General features: G+C 34.0%; 1 protein-coding gene and 1 non-coding gene across 2 annotated transcripts in view; both read right to left on the minus strand.

Annotated features, from left to right (window-relative positions):
• Window positions 1–3,621: 3,621 nt before the first annotated feature.
• The window catches only part of LOC113519484 (uncharacterized), an 89,400-nt gene continuing 70,924 nt past the window's right edge, over window positions 3,622–22,097 (minus strand). The window contains exons 4-8 of the mRNA XM_052897152.1: window positions 18,468–18,564; window positions 14,083–14,189; window positions 12,743–12,850; window positions 7,446–7,550; window positions 3,622–6,487 (exon numbers count right to left, since the gene is read on the minus strand). Of these exons, the coding sequence (XP_052753112.1) occupies window positions 6,349–6,487; window positions 7,446–7,550; window positions 12,743–12,850; window positions 14,083–14,189; window positions 18,468–18,564 (556 nt within the window). The 3' untranslated portion in view covers window positions 3,622–6,348. The remainder of the gene's footprint in view (window positions 6,488–7,445; window positions 7,551–12,742; window positions 12,851–14,082; window positions 14,190–18,467; window positions 18,565–22,097) is intronic.
• Trnar-acg (transfer RNA arginine (anticodon ACG)) lies at window positions 16,491–16,563 on the minus strand. Its single transcript has one exon. It is a non-coding gene; the product is annotated as a tRNA-Arg (tRNA).

A 22,097-nucleotide genomic window follows, 5' to 3' on the forward strand; every position in this document is an offset into this window, starting at 1 on the left:
TTTTGGTGGTTTTATTAGAATACCCGAACACCTCTAGTTTTTTTTAATTTTAAATTTAAAAATTTAAACTTAGAATGGCGAACAAGCCGATAGCCCTCCTGATGAAAGTAGTAACCGCCTATATAATATGATAATATGAACAGCCTTGTTGATTGCCTTGTACAGAAAAATAAACGTCACAGTGTATTTTTCTGTACAAAGTGTGTTTGTTTTAAACAACTTAGAATGGCAAATAAGCTCATGGAAAGTGGTAACCATCGCCTATAGACATGAGCAGTACCATGGACATAACAGAGTATACTGTTTCGCCCATAATATCCCCCATACGTTGCCATTCCTGAGGACTCATGTGTTATTCCTCTATACCCTGTAAATTCACGCCACATCCCATCCTTCAAGCCGAAACACAGCCATGCAAACATAACTGCTTCACGGTAGAAACACGAATGGGATAGAGGTACCCAAGCAATCGACTTTTGTACAAAGTCCAGATGCCACGCTTGGTAGGTGGTTTGGCAACCGCAATTTGACCTTGATGATGTTTTTAGAGGGACGTAACTGCCCATCCCTCGAATATTAAATTCCCTTAGCCGCCTCTTACGACACCCACAGTAAAGGAAGGCGTGGCACATTCTATGGCGGGACCAAATGGTGGCCACACATATTGATATAAAAAGTTGGAGAAACGTGCCGTGTTAACGTAAGCTAAGTTTGAATTTCATTGGCTTCCTTATTACACAATAGTTGCAAAAATTTTGTAATTTCAACATTGAGTTTCCTGTTAAAGCAATGAAATGAGTAAAAACAAAACTTTTAGGAAGTCTTGTTTTTAACTAAAAGTTTGGGAAATTTTATACCAAAGTACATGTTATTTTGCCTAATGAAGACACTCATTTTGTACCAGCTGAGTCCGCGACTTTATCCGCAGTGTAGTTGACAACGCACTACATAGGAAAATACATAGGAAATCTAATTTTTACATAGGAAAATTTAAACATAGGAAAGGGAGGAAAGATAATTAGTAACGCAGAATAGTAACCGCATTGCTAGCAATATACCCAGTCAGGTCGAGCACGAGGTCCCCCCTGGAAACCACCGTGTTGAATTCCACGTATATTCATCACGATGGGCTAACTGACCTACCTTTTCATCCTCACCTATCATCCCTTACTGGTGCTCCGCCAGCGTCCGTCAACGTCTATTATCGCTCATAATTACTGGAGAATTATGGAATATTAGTAATACATATTTGACCCTAACAATAAAGAGAAATCTTGAAGATTTCGAGAAGATTCCTGGAAGAGATCGCTCTTAGCGATAAGGCCGCCTATTGTTTTCTTAGTGTAATATTTTCTTGTAATTGTTTGTATTTATAATAAGTTCACTATTGTAATCTTATGGAGGAAACAATAAAGAGTATCTACCTGTCTATCTAGTTTATCATATTGCCAAATTTCAGATTTGAATCTAAAATTTGGAGGTGTTATATTTTTCAGAGTATAATACTATGTAAGTTGTTTCAAAAGATATCTTCAGTTTGCCTCAAACTTAAACAGTGGACTACCCATGTTTTCCACTACAGGTATTGTTCTTTCAAAATATATTTTTACTTATATTGAAAAAGCGCACGAGTAACCGTTTATCATTAAACGAATCATATGTTAATACTTTATATTTTTGTAGACTATTTTAATATTCCTACATTTTTTTTTATACAGGTTAGAATGGCAAACAAGCTGATGGCGCACCTGATGAAAAGTGGTAACCGTCACCTATAGACATGAGCAATACCACGGACATAACAGAGTATACTGTTTCGCCCATGATACCCCCATGCGTTGCCATTTCTGAGGACTCAGGTGTTATTCCACTGTACACTGTAAATTCACGCTATATCCCACCCTTCAAACCGAAACACCGCCATGCAAACTAATAAAAAAAAAATAGGCACAGTAGGTACAATTTTGTTATTTTCTTACGCCTTCAATTACAAAAGTAAGACTATGAATGAAGCAATCAAACTTCGGCCGAGTCGAAACTTGTTCGTGAAACTTATTTAACTTTTAACTGTTTTGTGCAAACTTTCGTCTCGGTAGCGAGAGTTTTGACATTGCGAACTCGTTTATTTATTAATATTAGCATTTTATTCCCAAGTATAAATGGTTAAGCATTTTTTTTTATTACGATTTGATACTTGACAGTTTTACTGCATAATTGCAAATTGATATGGAAATATTATAAAAATATACAAAGTCTTATTGCAGTAATTATTAAGTGATTGAAAATTTTCGAAGCAGTTGGAACTTGATACCGCATCTTCTATACTATACTATCCTTTTTTTCTATTTTACCCGTGTGGAGTACAGGCCACATATATTATTTCACATATTATACATCACCAGAGGGAGACTTTGTACAAAAGTCGATTGCTTGGGTACCTCTGTCCCATTCGTGTTTCAACCGTGAAGCAGTTGTGTTTGCATGGCTGTGTTTCGGTTTGAAGGGTGGGATATGGCGTGAATTTACTGGGTACAGAGGAATAACACTTGAGTCCTTAGGAATGGCAACGTATGGGGGGTATCATGGGCGAAACAGTATACACTGTTATGTCCATGGTACTGCTCATGTCTATAGGCGACGGTTACCACTTTCCATTAGGTGGGCCGTCAGCTTGTTTGTCATTCTAAGTTGTACAAAAAAAAATATTTATATATTTATATTATTATTTACCAAATTCGAAATTGACACGCATCTCTATTGTTTCTTTTTGGTTTCCCTTCACAGCCTTTGTCTTCTCTTTTTGTTAATATACATACCTATAGTTCCAATTCGTGATTTTTCTGACGCCTAAAATCCGACTACTGTAAAAAGTTATAAGGTTTTGAGATGCATGTAAAATATGCCCTTCTTTTCTTCTTTTTTACTCTGTGTCGGGAATAAAACACAGTATATATCTTTCTCAATCTCAAGTAGTTTGTATCTAATAAGTATCGTACCAACTGAAGGTACCAAGAAGTACACAATAAGACAGAGAATCCATCTTCATGCACTAAAACCCAAATGGTCGCGTACTGTGCAATTTCCTTCTGCAAACGTTCAGGTTGTGGAATGAACTCCCTGCTGAGGTTTTCTCTGGATACCACAGTAAGTGGTTTTTCAAAAAAATTTAAGATTTCTTCAGGGTCAGCATCACGGATGTGATATTCCTAGTGTTGCAGGTATCCATAGGCTATGGTGACCGTTTACTATTACGTCCACGTGGTATAAAAAAAATACAAAGTCTTACATTTATAAAATCAGTAAGGATTTGTTTTAAGCATGAGAGTGAATCAAAAAACCCTTACTGTATAGGTAAAGTACCATATAAGTTCTGTATTATGTATACTTTACTAGCTGTGTCCCTTGGCATCGCCTGTGTTCGTATCGTGATGCTGCCTTTTGCCTTTCTCACGAAAAGAACTATCAAATGCTAGAAGAATTTTTCGAATCCGACTGGTAGTACCAGAGATTAAAGCATTTAAACAAACAAACAATCTCTTCCACTTAATCTATTAGTATTTATCACTGTAAGGGATGAGTTGGTAAATACATTACCAACAATAAATAGATTATTCTGCTCAGGAGTAGGTAACTATCTTTATTTTTCAAAAAAACCACCAATTAATATACATTTTAAAACATTAATTATTATGGATAATTTAATTTGTATACCTAATTTACGTACAGACGCGGCATCGCTACATTGAATTTTATTGTCTACAACATAAGGTCATATATCATTTGACACAGATTTATTGTCATTAAAAATTATTGTCCAAAACACAGACCGCGCTGTATATGGTTATTACGCTATATAGCATATTGATTTTTAGCTATCAACCATCGAATGTTACGTATTTGAGTATTCATAGACAATAGTTTTTTTTTTTTTTTATATAAAGAAGTGTATTGAATCGTTATTAAAGAAATATATTATTGTATTTAATTTTATTATTAAGATTTTATCTTGTAATGACGATGTAAAATTAAAATAAATACACAAAGCTTTCCACGTGTATTACATAAAACTTTGGCATATTGAAGAAAGCTGTATGAATTAGTTCCTTAGCTTAAAAATGGACATATTATTTTTTTTTACATTCGATGGCTTCACATATATTTATCACATAATGCAGAAATATAATACTGATATGGTAAATTATATGTTTCCAGTTACTGTGACTTCATAGTCCAGGGATATGTAAATGCGAAATGTCTACGCAATATATCATACGATTTATTAATTAAACACCTATTTATAATTGCAATACGCTTCCAATAAACACTACTCAATGTTTTATCCACTATCTAATTTATTAATGATATTTTTTTTTATAAGACAATAAAATAATTTGTAAAACTCTACCGAATATTGTTAGAAAATTATATATAAATAAAAATATGTATAGATAATCTCGCTAAATCGTAATATGTAGGATATGACACATCCTACAATAAACCCTTTACAATAAATAGAAGATTAATGAATTCATTGACTTGCTTAAAGCCATCATAATACATGTGTTTATATAATTTTAAAGCCAAATTTCATAGTCTGTGAGGTTATGTCGACGTGTTGGGTCGATACTTACAAGTCGATAGTTGATTAGATATAATAATAAATATAGTACACAAATAGATAACAATTTCCTTAGAATTACAGCCTCCGCTTCATGGCAACACTTTTTTTGGGTAACATTTGATAGGTAATGGCAACACTGTTAAAATGGAGATAAGCGACCGACGAAACACCGTCGCCATTCGTTTTTTTATCCGGAACTTTCATTATTGTCTCGCTTTGTCGATATTTTAAAATATTTTTTACTCCTTCAAAAATACCTTCGTATTTTTAATCGTCATAGGTACCTATCAGGCTGCCCCCAACCCTACACCTAAGATCCAATAGTACACAAATATTAAATAAGCCGCGCGAGGCGCGCCAATTGCTAATTTACAATTAACTATTACAATAAACATGAAACATTTAAACGTAGTTAAAGCATTTATCTGTCGGACCTCGGTTGCGCAATTACATCGTACGATATTCACAAATTTGATTCGCACAAAGCACATCCGAAATCGACTTAGCCGTCTTGAAGGCTTTTGAAGATTATATTACATGATAACTATCACTTAGTGACTAATCACAACAATGATTATGTATATATTTGGTGAATAAATAATCTACGGAGCCCGTAGTGACTTCCAGACAGTTATTGTCAGCCTAGTATATAACATTCCTATAAAGATAAAGTCATAGTCGTGAGTATTCTACATTTTTTTTTTCAAATAATACTGAATAATACAATAAAAATTTTAGCAACAAGCAAATGAAAATTCATATTGGCAGTTCGCACACAAATATAAGTACATCACAAATTACGAATACAAAATTATTTTTATTCTAATTTATAATGCGTTTAAATTAACTTAAATAATTATAAATAGGTATCTACATTAAAAATTAGCGAGCGTCTAATACTAAAACATGTAAACGATAGTAAACATATATTGATACTTGAGTATTTTTCGCTTCGATTCCAAGAGGCCGTCGGGCTCGGACTGTACCTCGTAAATATATATTTATATAAAAAGAAACTATACAAAATTGATATTAAAAACAATACGTCAAAAATCAGACCTTTGATTATTAATGTTGCTAGTAGAGACATCTCATTAAATGGGAGAATCAAAGCGAAAACCTGGCAATCTTTGTCCGGCTTCCCGCCGCGTTCTAAATAATTAGATTCTTATTTTAAAATGAAAATATATAATTTTCGACACCCTTATTTTCTACGAAACATCAAATTGTAAAACACCCATACAATATTATTGTCAGAGTATAATAATATAAATTTATTATGTTGCAACATTATCGTCGAATTAATTATTTAAGGAATTGACGGGTGTTAAAGGATTAATTGCTCGATTTGTATACGAATAGTGATTTATTGTCACATTTGGAAGTACCGTAATTCCATGGTGTCCTATTAGGACTTATATTCGAAGAACTATCCCACTTTTCTTAAACCTATCGAAAAATACAATGCGATTATTCAAAAGGGGTATATTAAAAAGTCAAATATCTACATAGAAAATGGGGAATAATTATAAAAATATTGCAGTAAGTAAGTTTTGCCCAAGCTCGCGTATAGGGGACAAACTGTCGACCAAGCGAAGCGAAGATATGATTTCGATATGGCGTAGAAACAATAGTTGGAATTAAAGCCCTTCGCGGGAAGGTTCCCGTAGAATGTTCTAGAACGTTATAGAAAGTCCGCCCTTTGAGTCCGAGGGGTGGGGGAGGGTTCAGTACGCATAAGGGACGTACTCAGGGGCTAAGTAGTCGAAGAACGGGTGATAGAATGTACGGCGGACTGGTGGCAGCATCACGTCGGAATACCGAGAGAACTGAGAGATCTGGCGGCTTCCAGGTGAAGGTGGTTTCCTGAAATGATAAAATATATGTATTTTAATACTAATTCCTTTTTTACTACATGAAATGACAAATAATGACAAAGATTGACGAATCCTCGATGGAAAGTTCTAACCGTTGCCTAGACATGAACACGGCAGTATGCACATCACTGTGACCATAGTATCGCTTATGAATAGACATTTTAGTTAATAAAATGTTACGCTTATGTACCCTGTAATTTAACAGCCATGTCCCTTCAAACTAAAATACAACTATGCTAGCGCATCTACTAACTTAAAATAAGTTTTGTAACACTCAGTACTCTATTTATATAGGATATAAGGGGGGGGGGGGGGGGGAGGGACTATTAAAAATGGGGTCTAACTTTTTTTTTATACAACTTAGAATGACAAACAAGCTGACGGCCCACCTGATGGAAAGTGGTAACCGTCGCCTATAGACATGAGCAATATCATGGACATAACAAAGTATACTATTTCGCCCATGATACCCCCCATGCGTTGCCATTCCTGAGGACTCAGGTGTTATTCCTCTGTACCCAGTAAATTCACGCCATATCCCACCATTCAAACCGAAACACAGCCATGCAAACACAACTGCTTCACGGTAGAAACACGAATGGGACAGAGGAACCCAAGCAATTGACTTTTGTACAAAGTCTCCCTCTGGTTGGTCCTCCCTAACATTCCCGTTATTAGCAATATACCATAATCGTTCGTCACGATGGGCTAATTGACCTGCTTTCGTCCTCACCTATCATCCTTTACTGGTGTCCCGTCAGCGTATATCGATAACGAAGGCGGTATCAAAAATGATACCATTCCATTTACACCCATAAAAATCTATCTATATATACATACATATATATGTTTATATATATAATATAGAAAATTACAGTTCTTTTTTATAAATGCCATTGACTGTTTCAATATAATTTATAGTATAATAAACAAAAAAGTAATCTTACTTGTTGTGCCTTGCGCTGGGCTCGTCAGCAGAATACTCCACTTGTAAGGGCTGCAGACCTCGTGGCTCCTGTTCACCATAATTGCCATATACGTAGTCATCACCACTGTAAATAAAAATAAACATGCTACTCAATCACATTAATAACCTAATCCCCAAGCCAAGGGAGAAAGGGATTGTTAGCAATGGAGTTTGACAGCTCCATTGCTAGGAATATGCTCTACTAGGTCGACCTCCACGTGGTTCCCCCTGGAAACCATCGTGAACTATTCTTGTTGAATTCGTCACGATGGGCTAATTGACCTGCTTCATCCTCACCTTTCATCCTTCACTGGTGCCCCGCCAGTCTATACCGATAGCGCGGGTGGGGTTACCATTCCATTAAAAACCATTAAAAAAATCCTCAACCCAGGGTACACTGTGTTGGAAGAAACCAGTTAAAGAACATTTGAATACGCCCCTAAATGTTCGTTGACTCTTTCCTAGCCCTGAACACCCAGACCTGTGTCATTTCATATTCAAAATTTTTCACCGTATAATTACATTTCGCATACATAAAGCGCTCGAAAGCCCTGATTAAGGGGTTTTCTAAGAATTAAGAAATTAACTCTTTTGAGTAAAAACAAAATGTGTACTACCAAAAACTTTTACTAGACACTGCAAACTAAACAAATCAAAACATGGCCCAACAAGGCCTATACCCAAAAAGTGTTTGCAGATTTTGAGGATGAGGAAGAAACGCCGCAGTACTTAATTTGTGGCTATAGCCCACTCGTAAACGATATATCTCCTTTAGAAAATACACTTTAAATCGCGAAGCGATACGAAACATACAAAGAACATCTTAACATTCTTACATACCAGAGGGAGACTTTCACGACTTTGTACAAAAGTCAATTGCTTGGATACCTCTGTCCCTTTCGTGTTTCAACCGTGAAGCAGTTGTGTTTGCATGGCTGTGTTTCGGTTTGAAGGGTGGGATATGGCGTGAATTTACTGAGTACAGAGGGTATCATGGGCGAAATAGTATACTCTGTTATGTCCATGGTACTGCTCATGTCTATAGGTGACGGTTACCACTTTTCATCAGGTGAGCCGTCAGCTGGTTTGCTATTCTAAATTGTATAAAAAAAATCTTATAACTGATACAAATTAGCAGTGAACTTTAAAAAAAAAGGCGAGTACAAAAAAAATTATGATAAGGTCGCAGTATCATAAGTTTTTCTGCCTGGTAAAGTCAATAATAATAACCATCTTAACTCAATAGAAAACTCCGAAGCAAGCGTAGAAACATATGACAATATGAAATAATAAAAGATTTTTAGTAAGTCTACTAAAATAAAATTTATATTCAATTTAAATTTAACAAGAATGTATAAGATAATGTTATTTATCTAAGAAAATATATACAATTACGTACAGCAACAAGTGGTCATAATGCGGTGATGTAAATATCTTTTGACGCAATATTTTAACGCCACGTCAGATTATATCCGCTGGAATACTTTAATATTCCTCCGTTCCTCGGAAAATTACCCGCAGTTCCGACGCTCTACAGTTAAAGTGGGACAAATTAATACTAATCCGCAGAAAGAGAATAATTTAAAATAAAAAAAACGTGTGCATACAGAAGATATGATTTAATAATTAATAAAAAGGAATTACTAGAGGGAGACTTTGTACAAAACTCGATTGCTTGGGTACCTCTGTTCCATTCGTGTTTCAATAGTGAAGCAGCTGTGTTTGCATGGCTGTGTTTCGGTTTGAAGGGTGGGATATGGCGTGAATTTACTGGGTACAGAGGAATAACACCTGAGTCCTCAGGAATGGCAACGCATGGGGGGTATCATGGGCGAAACAGTATACTCTGTTATGTTCATGGTACTGCTCATGTCTATAGGCGACGGTTACCACTTTCTATCAGGTGGACCGTCAGCTTGTTTGCCATTCTAAGTTGTATAAAAAAAAATTAAGAAATACAAATTTTGTTGACAAAGTAAGAATACAAGGTATCGTCACTCCCTATTATTCCCATTGTATCAACTAGGGATCAAAATACAAAAGAATGAATTATTTATTTTTTTCTTCACAAAAGATAGTAAAATTAACAGTTTGCGGTACAATTAAATATATTATACCAGTTTTGTGAGAGACTGTTAGACATCAAAAACAAAGCAGGCGCAGTAGATTTGTAAACGACCTGTGTTACAAGTCACCAGTGTCCCATCTCCATGAACTACACAAGTATAAGGCAACCAATAAATGTTACAATAGACAGATAAAAAACAATAAAGAAATATAAATTACGAGAGTAAACTTAATCTATAAAATAGGCATATGCATTAATATTGTATTATATTTAATGTTTGTTATATGTGTTATAATGCAATATGCTGTTGGTGTTCCTTAAAATAAATAAATAATTAAAATAAATAACATTGAAAATTATTTGAATTGTAATTAAGGTAAAAATTATTTGCAACCTACAGACTTTGTGTGTATTTGTGTGAGTGTGCATTTGTGTAGGTGTGTGTGAAAGGAAGAAAAAGAGTATAGATGGAGTAAGTGTAAGAGATACATTAATGCTAGAGAAGAAAAGCTCTAAATAAAATACCTAATATCTATAGCCAGCATAATAATATGTGATCAGCGTAAAAATAATGTAAAACTTTAAAAAACAACGTCGGTACAAAAGATACTATAAAAATATAAATAAAACGAAAACAGGTTTTTTGCTGACTTACTAACAATACAATGTACTCCTATCATCGCTTTATTTCATCCTCGGGATATCGAATAAGGGATCAGACACCAAATAGCAAAACACATAAATTACCGAAAATACTAAAGGAGGAAAACTTGAAATAAAATACTTTAGCAAACCACCCGGGCGGCGTAATAATACGAGCGTAAATACAGAGTTCGAGTGAAAATAATATAAAATTTTCAAAAACGCACAACAGAACTTATCTAAAAAAAAAATTTATTATATTTTTTTTTGTTGGTGAAGTAAAAATACAATGTATTATTGATTCTTCATCCCCGGAATGTTGATTAAGACGTCAAATATACAAATAACAAAACACATAAATTACAAGAATAATAAATGAATTAATTAAGAATGTCTTTTTTTTTTATATTCTCAATTTAATAATGCACCATCTACTTATTTCTCGGTTTTCCCATTGATTGACTGATAGAGAAAACCGTCCGGTGTTAAGTCCATCATATGTACATAATTTCACTGTGCATTAAAGTTTAAATAAATAAATCATAATACTAAAGAAGGAAAACCCGAAATAAAATGCTGTACCAAACCGTCTGGCCATATACTTTACATATTAAACATTTTAACTACAATTAATTATTAATGTTATTGTGATGGAGAATTTGTTTGTTTGTTACATCTTGACACCATAATAGCTTAGCCAAATATCATGAAATTTGATTTACATATCTTTAGGATGGTGGGTGTCGTGAAAGTCGAATAAGGGAACTTAATGATCAGTGTCTCTCTTTAAACATCATTAAAGCTTAACTACAGTTGCGAACTAGCCTGCCAAGTACGAATATAAACTTAATAATATAACTTTTCCCTATTGGGAGCTTCTGCCAATAATTTTTTTTTTTTTATACAACTTAGAATGGCAAACAAGCTGACGGCCCACCTGATGGAAAGTGGTAACCGTCACCTATAGACACAAGCAGTACCATGGACATAACAGAGTATACTGTTGGGCGTATCATGGGTGTTTCACCCATGATACGCCCCATGCGTTGCCATTCCTGAGGACTCAGGTGTTATTCCTCTGCACCCAGTAAATTCACGCCATATCCCACCCTTCAAACCGAAACACAGCCATGCAAACTGCTTCACGGTTGACACACGAATGGGACAGAGGTACCAATCGGCAATCGACTTTTGTACAAAGTCTCCCTCTGGTGTTTTGACAATAATTGCCATCAACTACTGGCAAAACCTCCCAATAGGGAAAAGTTCATATTCAGCAGTGGACATTTAACAGCTGGTATGGTGATAATAATCTATGGGATGGCGAATGAAATAGGCACATTGACATATCCCGATTACGCGGACGAAGTCGCGGGTAAAAGATAGTAATACACGTTCTTAATATATCTCTGGATTATATTGAGACATTAAGGTCGAAGGGCAGTCCAACCGTACTTAAAATACCCTCCCTTTAAATGAGAAAGGGTCCTTATACGAAATAAGTGTCTCATCGTATTACAGATTACGCCGAGTTAGGGAACCCTTCCGATTTTTCTCAAAAAGATGTTAAGCTTTTCTCCTTCCATTTACCGTTAGCTGTCAGGATTATTTTTATAAAATATATAGAGGATTATTTGCCTCATTTTGTGTAGGCACATAGGCTGTCACCTTTAATCCTGAATGGGACCACCATCATCATCATATCAGCCGTTAACTATCCACTGATGAAGATAAGCCTCCCCCCATTGAGGGGTTTTTCAGAAGTTGCTACGCTTGGTATGCGGGTTGGTAACCCCAGTTAGACTTTGATGATTTAAAAGGAACGTTACTGTCCATCTCTATAGCATTTAGTTCCCATAGCCGGCTCTTACGAGGTAAGAGGTAGCCCATTCTATGTCGGAAGTATACGGTTAACATGAGTGAGTACATACATATATATAACTACGGACTATGGTGTTATACTTCCATACTCTGTAATTTTACTTCCGTATCCCATTCTTCAAATTTAAACATAGCCATTGTAAAACAATTACTCCATTATCCTAAGGTTGTTTTGAAAGATTGCTCTCAGCAATAAGACCACCTTACTGTACGTATCTGTATCGTTATATTTATTAATTGACTTTTTTAATTTTTTTATGCAACCTAGAATGACAAACAAGCTGAAGGCCCACCTAATAGAAAATGGTAACCGTCGCCTATAGATATGAGCAGTACCATAGACATAACAGAGTATACTGTTTCGACCATGATACCCCCCATGCGTTACCATTCCTGAGAATTCAGACATTATTCCTGTGTACCCTGTAAATTCACTGCCATATCCCACCCTTCAAACCGAAACACAGCCATGCAAACACAACTGCTTCACGATAGAAACATGAATAAGACAGAGGTGCCCAAGCAAACGAATTTTGTACAAAGTCTTCCTCTGGATTTTTGGTGTTTTCTATATTGTATAATTAAAATAAAGTATATTCATTATTTCATTCATTCATTCACAGGAACACGAGTGGGACAGAAGTACCCAAGCAGAGGACTTTTATACAAAGTAAACATTAACTTACCCGCGCCCTGAAGTGATCTCCTTCAATTCCTGTTTCTGTTCCGTGTCGTATTTCCTCTGCAGTTCACGCACGTGCTCTTGTCTGATCAACTTCTTCAGAGCTTCGAACCTAAATATTAAAGAGAATAATGAAAAAGGAATTAATATTGATTAGTAGTAATATGTAGTAATACATATTTTAAACATTAGTACTTGTAGCAATTTAGCTGCCTGCTAACGACATGCTTTCCAACTGTATTGGGTTGACTGGAAGAGATCTCTGTCAGAGATAAGTCCACCCTATCTTACAACATTTATAAATGCATTAACAATGTAATTTACAAGTGCAATAAAGAATATCTAATATATAAAATTCTCGTGTCGCGGTGTTTGTTACCAAACTCCTACGAAACGGCTTTACCGATTTTTATTAAATTTTGTGTGCATATTGAGTAGGTCTGAGAATTGGCCAACATCTATTTTTCATACCCCTCAATGATAAGGGTGACCCACCCTTAAATATTTTTTTAAAATTTTTTTGAAAATTTTTTTATATTTAATTTATTATGTTTAGCATTGAAAAATACATACAAATTCAAATTTTCACGCTTTTACGATCAATCTCTGTTTTTTAATCGCGATTATTATATGCCGCGATAGGCTTGCAAGATGGCAATTGAATATAATAATTGTAGTAGGATACATTTTTATCTATTAGTGCTCGAAACAATGTTAAAACATTGAAACAAACATATGGTAAAACAATGTTTGCCGAGTCAGCTAGTATATATATATATATATATATATATATATATATGTACGTGACATTACCAGGAAACTATCTCTATAGATATCTATATATAATCTGTATCTTTACTAATAGTAATAATATCTATATAAATATTATAAAAAGGAAAATTTTGATTATTTAAATTACTCAAAAATTACTTCACCGATTTTAAAAATTCTGTCACATATAAAAAGCTTTGTTATCAGCGACTAACACGGTCTATATATTATTTTCACAAGAATTGGAAAATCCCTATGAAATTACAATAATAGAGCCCAAACCCAATATTTTTTTTTTATACGCGACTGCCCAAATAAAAGGTGTGTACTGATTCAGGTTTCATGTATGTGATTTTTTTTTATTTCATCATAACTTCTAAATGAACACATTTCTATGTACAGGTAAATATTATTAAAGTCTACATCATTCCGAATAATACTAACACATTTTAAAAAACATTAATATGGCGGCTGTTTCGCGCCATTTTCAAATGTGAAAAACATAATTGGAAATGGTTGGATTTTCGTGTTATTTTCTTTTTTTTTTAATTATGAAAACTTATTTAATTTTACCTGTCTCGTTGTGGTGGTACCATGAAGGTGGACCCTCGAGGTCGCGACGGGCCCGGGTACCGGAGGATCTTGCCGGACGTATGTGGTACATTCAGCATGCCAAACATCTGTAACAAATTGCATATATACATATATTGTTGGGTAAAGTTAAAATTTAGCATATATATAGTTTGTTGCAATAAACTTTACGTAATCCTTACTAATATTATATGTAAAAATACGTTTGTTTGTTTGTTACCCTATAACCTCTTAAGAGACCATTATGAAATATTTATATGGATAAAATCATTTTACGCCGACACCAAAATTTATATAATTGAGATAAGGGTAGGAAATTGATGACAATGATGAATAAATATACATACAATAAATTAGTAAAACGACGTATTGTAGTACTTTGTTTATTTTATCATAAGTATCACCTTGTTCGAATACGCATTTTAATTTATCAAAAATATCGCTAGATGGCGCTGTGTACTAAAACGTACAAAACATTTCACAGCTGGTTTATCCCTTCTTTGCATAATGTCGGAAATTTCCATCATAACACTGAATGCCCAAAAGTTATATAAAAAAATAATTTTATTTAAGTTGAACGTATCTGAATACCTTTTTAATGTCCATTGCAGAAAAAAAACATAGCTGTCAAATTTATTTTTTTAACCATTTTTCCTTTAATTTGGACATGAATTATATCACCTTGATTTATTTTACCAATAACAAAAAAACCATATATATACATATATATTTCGAAGGAATAGGAATATACATAGGAATGTACCCGTTTCTCGTACAAGTCAGTGTTCTGTTATTGCTATTAATAGAACATATATTAATTTTAACCAAAATAACTTAATTTATGTTCATATAATTATAGATTAATATTCTCTGATATTCCGGCACTACAGAGAAGCGAGTGTGAAGAGGCTACCAATTCCAATTATAATACCAAATTTAGCTTTGAGTTCTTAAATGATAAAGAAAAATATAAATGTTAAATGGTTAATCAGATATGTCACCAGAGGGAGACTTTGTACAAAAGTCGATTGCTTGGGCACCTCTATCCCATTCGTGTTTCAATGCAGTTGTGCTTGCATGGCTGTGTTTTGGTTTTCGGATATGGCGTGAATTTACTGGGTACAGAGGAGTAACACCTGAGTCCTCAGGAATGGCAATGCATGGGGGGTATCATGGGCGAAACAGTATACTCTGTTATGTCCATGGTACTGCTCATGTCTATAGGCGACGGTTAGCACTTTCCATCAGGTGGGCCGTCAGCTTGTTGGCCATTTAAAGTTGTATAAAAAAAAATTGTAAATTATGTTGTAATTTTTATAATTAATTATGTTTATTTATTATTACATTTATTTTATTATTGAATTAAAATCTTTACTAGACAAGTAATCAGTATATAAATAAATCATTTTATAAGTAAATCACTTTTATTTTCATCTCATGTGTTTCTAATTTTTAAATATTTCACACCTGCATTGTGGCAAAAGATTGGACTATAATTTTCTTCTCATGTAACAGTTATAAAAAGTGCCTTATTTTTAAGCAAATAAATAAATTCTATTTTATGCTGTTCTATAACTTTTACCCGCGTCTACGTCCGCGTGACTGGTATATATTTACTGATCGAGGTAAAAAGTAGCCTATGTCCTTTATTCCATATAGTTAGTACCCATATACCAAATTTTATAATGATTTATTAAGCTTTAAATGCGCCAAGAAATAACAATTTGTTTTTTACCTCTTAGCGATTTAACGGCAATACGTAACAAACTTAATACTATTTACTAGATTTTATTCGCGACTTCGCTCACGTCAACAGAGATTTTGTTCAAGAATTCTGGTTACTATATATGGTATAGATAAAGTTAAAATAGTTACAAAAAAGTCACCACCTTTTAAGGAGTAGTTTGATATATATGTATACTTTAATACTTATAAATAGTATATCTGCAAATTTTGAAACAAATTGGACGCAATAAAAAGTTTCATACAAAAATTAAATTCAAATTTTTCGTAAAAAAAATATTATTTTATTTACAAGTTTCTATATACAATATATCCAAAATAAACTTTAATAAAACAAAGTTTCAATTGTGCCCTTCATGCGATATCGCAAGGGGAGCTAGTAAACAAATAAGAAATATGTTATTCAAGTAAACCTAAATTTAAACATTTTTTGATAGTCATTTTTTATAACTCTATAGTCAATTGGAAAGCAATTTCAACTAAAGAGAACGGGTAAAACACGCAGTTGCTGCTGTATAAATAAATAAAGTAAAATTATGATAAACTTATAATTTGTATGTGATGTACTGAAAAATATTAAAATATAACAATAAAAAAAAAAATACAAAAGGGTAATATTTAATTAAAAATTACAAAAAGGGAGCTTTCGAGCCTGCCAGGAGTCGAACCTGGAATCTCCTGATCCGTAGTCAGGCGCGTTATCCATTGCGCCACAAGCCCACATGACGTACGTATCGAAATTACAAGTCACTTTCTTCAGTCCACATTGTTGAATCTATTTTTACATTATTAGCTAATCTAGTACACGTTTTTTTCCTATAAATAACTGTCCCCTACCCGTTTCATTGCTTTATTATCGAGATAAAAAATGAGCAAACTACATATTATTCGTATATACTTACATTTAAAAATCTTATTAAAATCGGCAAAACAATTTCGGAAATTAGCATTGACATATATCACAACACGAGACTTTTATAAAATTATTTCAATATTACACATAATAATAAAATATTATTACAATACAAACAAATAATTATATATATAACCTATATACAAAGCAAATATTACACAAAAATTTTCTTTCTTAACTCTTGAACGATCCTTTGTAAAAACTCATAAATACTTCTTAAGGATTGAGGAAATTAAACATTTCAAAAGAATCTTCAATGGAAAATAAATATATAATTTCCTGTCATGGCGGAATAGATAACTGTTTATACTCATTCCTTGCACTGCCGTGAAACATTGTGTATTTAAAAAAAAAAGTCAAAGCGGGAAACGGTAAATTGTCGAAACTCACAAATGTAATTACTCGAAGATCTTATTTATTTGGAACATTTTACTTTTTAAAACAGCCCTTCTGTCTGTTCTTTGAAGTGAGTTTGCTATTGTTTCCTTTGATTCTTCTTTGTCGTTATAACGCGCCTCTGTGATGCAACCTTAACGATTAACGTTGTTTTTCGTCGTTTCCGGCTTTTGTTTTATTTTTTAAATACAACTTTTTCTATTTTTTTTTTCAACTTAAGAAGTGTTTTAAATTCTTTTTTTTTAATTCAATTGTTTTAATTTGTACAGTCTTCTCTTTTCGAGTGTTAACGTTCATTAGACGAATTGATTTTTTTTTCGTATACACTCTTGACGCAATGTTGACTTGACGTCCTTCATACATATATACTAAAAGACCATTTAAATCATCCAGTCTCAGCTACATATTACTTTGATAGCAAACAAACATACGGCCCGTCTGATGGTAAACGGGATTACCGTAGACTATGGACGCGTCGCCGACCCATACAACAATATAGGCTATCAACAGCAACACAATGACACTGTGGACATAACAGAGTATACTGTGTCGCCCATGATACCCCTCATATGTTCCCATGCTGAGGACTAAGGTGTTATGCCTCTGTACCCTGTAATATCACTGTCATATCCTATCCAATTCAAACCAAAACACAACCATGTAAAGACAATTGCTCCACAGTACAAACATGAATGCGACAGAGTAATCCAAGCAGACGACTTTTATACCAAGTATTCAAGTTCACTGGTAAAAGTCGCCTGCCAAAATTGGCAACCACTGCCAAAACTCTCCTTATGGGGAAGGCAACGGTAGACAGTCAACAGGTGAAATGACTTTTAAAACACTTCTTTAACAATATGTTAAACATTTCAACTAAACACTATGTAAAAAAAAATAAAAAAAAGTCTTTTTTAATGGATGATAATGGAATGGTTACCCTGCCTACGCTAACAGTATACGCTGGAGTACCAGTGAGGGATGATAGGTGTGGATGAAATACGGGTGAGATAACATAAAACAACTAACCCTTTCCCCCCGGGGGGAAAAGGATTGTTAGCAATGGAGTTTGACAGCCCCATTGCTAGTAATATACCTTATTAGGTCGACCTCCACGTGGTTCCCCCTGGAAACCATCGTGAACAATTCTTGTTGAATTCGTCATGATGGGCTAACTGACCTACTTCATCCTCACCTATCATTCTTCACTGGTGCCCCGCCAGTGTATACCGATAGCGCGGGTGGGGTTACCATTCCATTACCATCCATTTAAAAAAACCTTCCCCCCCCCCCCCATAAAAGAATAGTCGGTACTAACCTCGTCATAGTCTGGTGTGCGGACAACATTTGGGGGCGCTTTGGTGACGACCCGGCCGTACGCCTCCCGCGGCAGCGTAGGATACTGGTATCTAAACCTGTTGAAAACATAAATTATGGTCAAGCACAATTTATTTCTTGTCTGGTTGTCTGGAAGAGATTGCTTAGCGATAAGGCCGCCTTTTGTATCACTTCTCATTACAATTAACTGTATTTACTATTTTATAAATAGTGCAATAAAGTGTAAAATAAATAAATAAATAAATATTACTTAATTACAGACGAGGAAAAGATATTTTTAGTAATGGGGATGTTACTCCCCATTACTAGCAATACAAGTGGTTTCCGATGGAGATCATCGTTTTTAATTCTTGATGAATTTATCACGATTCTTCATTCATACAGCTGTCATTTCTTGCTGGTGCCCCGTCAACTTATACCAATAGCACAGGTGAGGATATAATTGTATATTATTACCCTATTTATATGTAAATGCGAAAGTTTGTAACGATAGATGGCATTTGTTACTTTTTTACGCAAAAACTGCTGAACTAATTTGTATTGAATCTTGACTTTTTATTGATTAGCCAGTCATCAATAAAACAAAATATTTCGCACCAAAATCCATCATGAGTTAATATATTTCAATTTATCTTCTCTACCTTCAGTTATACTGGGCCCATAACATAACAGTTCATAGTATCTTAATACGTCTGGATTGGCCAGTCCGGTTTCTTTGCCCTTAGGATACTGTTGGCGTAAGACAATGGATATCACGATATACGCAATGTCGCCCATGGCATCCCCCATACGTTTCTATTACTACGTCTTAAGTGTTATGCTTCCGTACTCAGTAACTTTACTGACATATCCCATCTATCTTTCAAATAAATATGAATCAGCAATAGAATAATAAGTGAACTTCGCTGTGAACAGAAGTACTCATGTGTGTAGTCTTTTATTCCTTTACTTTCGAATTCACTTCAAAAACATGTATTAAATTCGATAGTATTTTTTCTGTATTTTAATATTATAATAATATTTCGGTAATTTAATGTTGGTCTCATGTTATTATTTTTTTTATACAACTTAGAATGGCAAACAAGCTGACGGTCCACCTGATGGAAAGTGGTAACCGTCGCCTATAGACATGAGCAGTACCATGAACATAACAGAGTATACTGTTTCGCCCATGATACCCCCCCCCCCCATGCGTTGCCATTCCTGAGGACTCGGATGTTATTCCTCTGTACCCAGTAAATTCACGCCATAACCCACCCTTCAAACCGAAACACAGCCATACAAACACAGATGCTTCACGGTTGAAACACGAATGAAACAAAGGTACCCAAGCAATCGACTTTTGTACAAAGTCTCCCTCTGGTTATATAATCAACAATTCAAAACATATTTTAAGTACACAATCGGGACTTAACGCGATGAAAACCCTTTGCAGGTGAATAGTCTACCCTTCACCTACACGCTACCTACACAATCTTTGTCTGCCAGCTCGTGCTGGCAAAGTCACCGCTATATATAGTCACACTAAACGCTGCTTCAATCCTGTCTTGACCACGACGAGATGCAATCCACGTCGAAACATCGACAATAAAGAAGCAGGTATGTAGGTAGTATATATATATATATATATATATATATATATATATATATATATATATATATATATATATATATATATATATATATATATATATAATATGTGTAAACAAGTCGAAAATTTAAAATTAACTAATTCAAAACATAATCTTAAAGTATCGAAATTATATTTCAGATATCGGTAATATCTACTTCGTGGTTACAAAGTTATTAGCAATTCAAGATTTATATAGATAATGTCGAAACTAAATGTACCGAAGTGATCAAATCCATTTCGTGACTTGGACACTTCTGTGGGTACATAATAGTGATGTGCCGAGTATTAAAAATGTATATTCAGGGATATTTTCTTTGTTGACGTAAAAGGCGACTAAGGGAACTTAATGGTCAAAGGATGAGCAGCAGCGTCTCTCTTGAAACATCGTCAAAAGCTAACTGGGGTTGCCAAACTGCCTGCCATCTAGCATCTAGCATGGCAACTATTAGAAAAACCTCTTAATATGCATATTTAGCAGTGTACAGTTAAAAGCTGCGATGATACAGAAAATAAGTATCTATTATGAAAAATATATATATAATGATTGATGTATATTGTCTTAAACTTCTTAAATATTTCTACAAAGTATAACTTAATTGTATTCAACAAAAAACCGATTTCAATTATGGAAAAACTAGTTATTTTAATTTAAAAACTAATGAACCGATTTTGATAAAATTTCTGTAGGACTAATCTGTAAACATGTCCTTTCCGATAAAAAAAGAATTTTGGAAATCGGTTTAAAACTGTCGGAATTAAGAGGTATGAAAAAAATAAAATTACGATTTAATTGAGAACTTTTTGATATCAATTGAAAGAAAGTAGTCCTCCTCTCTCCTACTCTCTGTGCTCAACAGGGTCCATAAATAGACCTATTTCGGTATTTACCAACCACATCATGGAATGCAATAAGAAATAAATAAATAAATAATACCTTTCAGGTACTATAATGGTCACTCACTGTAATAAATGTTTAAACATCAACTTTCTACATTATAAATGTACCTAATATGTCATTCAGGGGGAGAAGGGACTGTTAGTAATCGAGATTAGTAGCCCCATTGCTAGCAATACACCCTGTTAGGTCGACCTCCTCGTGATTCCCCCTGAAAACCATCATGATTGATTTATTGCTAGATTCGTCACAGTAGGCTAACTAACCTGCTTCATCCTCACCTATCATCACTCACTGGTGCCCCGCCGGTGTATACCGATAGCGCAGGTGGGACAACCATTCCATTATCATCTATTAAAAAAAAATTATTCAAAGAAATAAAAATTAATTTAAATGGATATTAATAGTATTTCATTACGATCTATATTTAGAATGTCATAAATGAAATTTAATAATGTATAAGATCCATTCGAGATATGTCAAAATGTAATGGACACAAAAACAAATCTGTTTTCTCTCTCGGATATGATTTATGTATAATATTGTATAATATAGACAGTATGAATGGTAGTTATATAACGCGAATTCGCTCACGTGAATCAACAAGTATATAAAGTGGTAGTACATAAAAGCCGTTAACAGTCCACGGATAATGGCTGAGATGATGATGATGATGAACGATGATAAATAACCTATATCGAAACAAATTAAGTTATCATTCAAGTAAAGTTACAATTCATTCATCCATCCTTACAAAATTTCACATTTTTAATATTAATAGTAGGATCTCTACTAGTACAAATGCAATATTGCAATATGGATAGCCCCTATTCTTCTATTTATCCGCTCCCTCTGGTAAATTAAAGGTAGACAGCTTTTTTGTTTTGTCTAAATGTATGAAAACTAAATATTTTAATAAATACTTGCAAATACGAATGCATATATTCAACTTTCAAAACTTAACTTTCATTTTAAAAAAGCAACTGCTGAGTTTATTTCCCGTTTCTCTCAGCTGAAATTGCTTTCCGAAGCCTTTACTTTGCGGTAGATTTATAAAAAAAAAACGACTATTAAAAATATTT

The sequence above is a fragment of the Galleria mellonella genome, unplaced genomic scaffold, assembly GCF_026898425.1.
Source record: "Galleria mellonella isolate WM207_F2 unplaced genomic scaffold, CSIRO_AGI_GalMel_v1 utg352, whole genome shotgun sequence".
NCBI classification, from domain to species: Eukaryota; Metazoa; Arthropoda; class Insecta; order Lepidoptera; family Pyralidae; genus Galleria; species Galleria mellonella.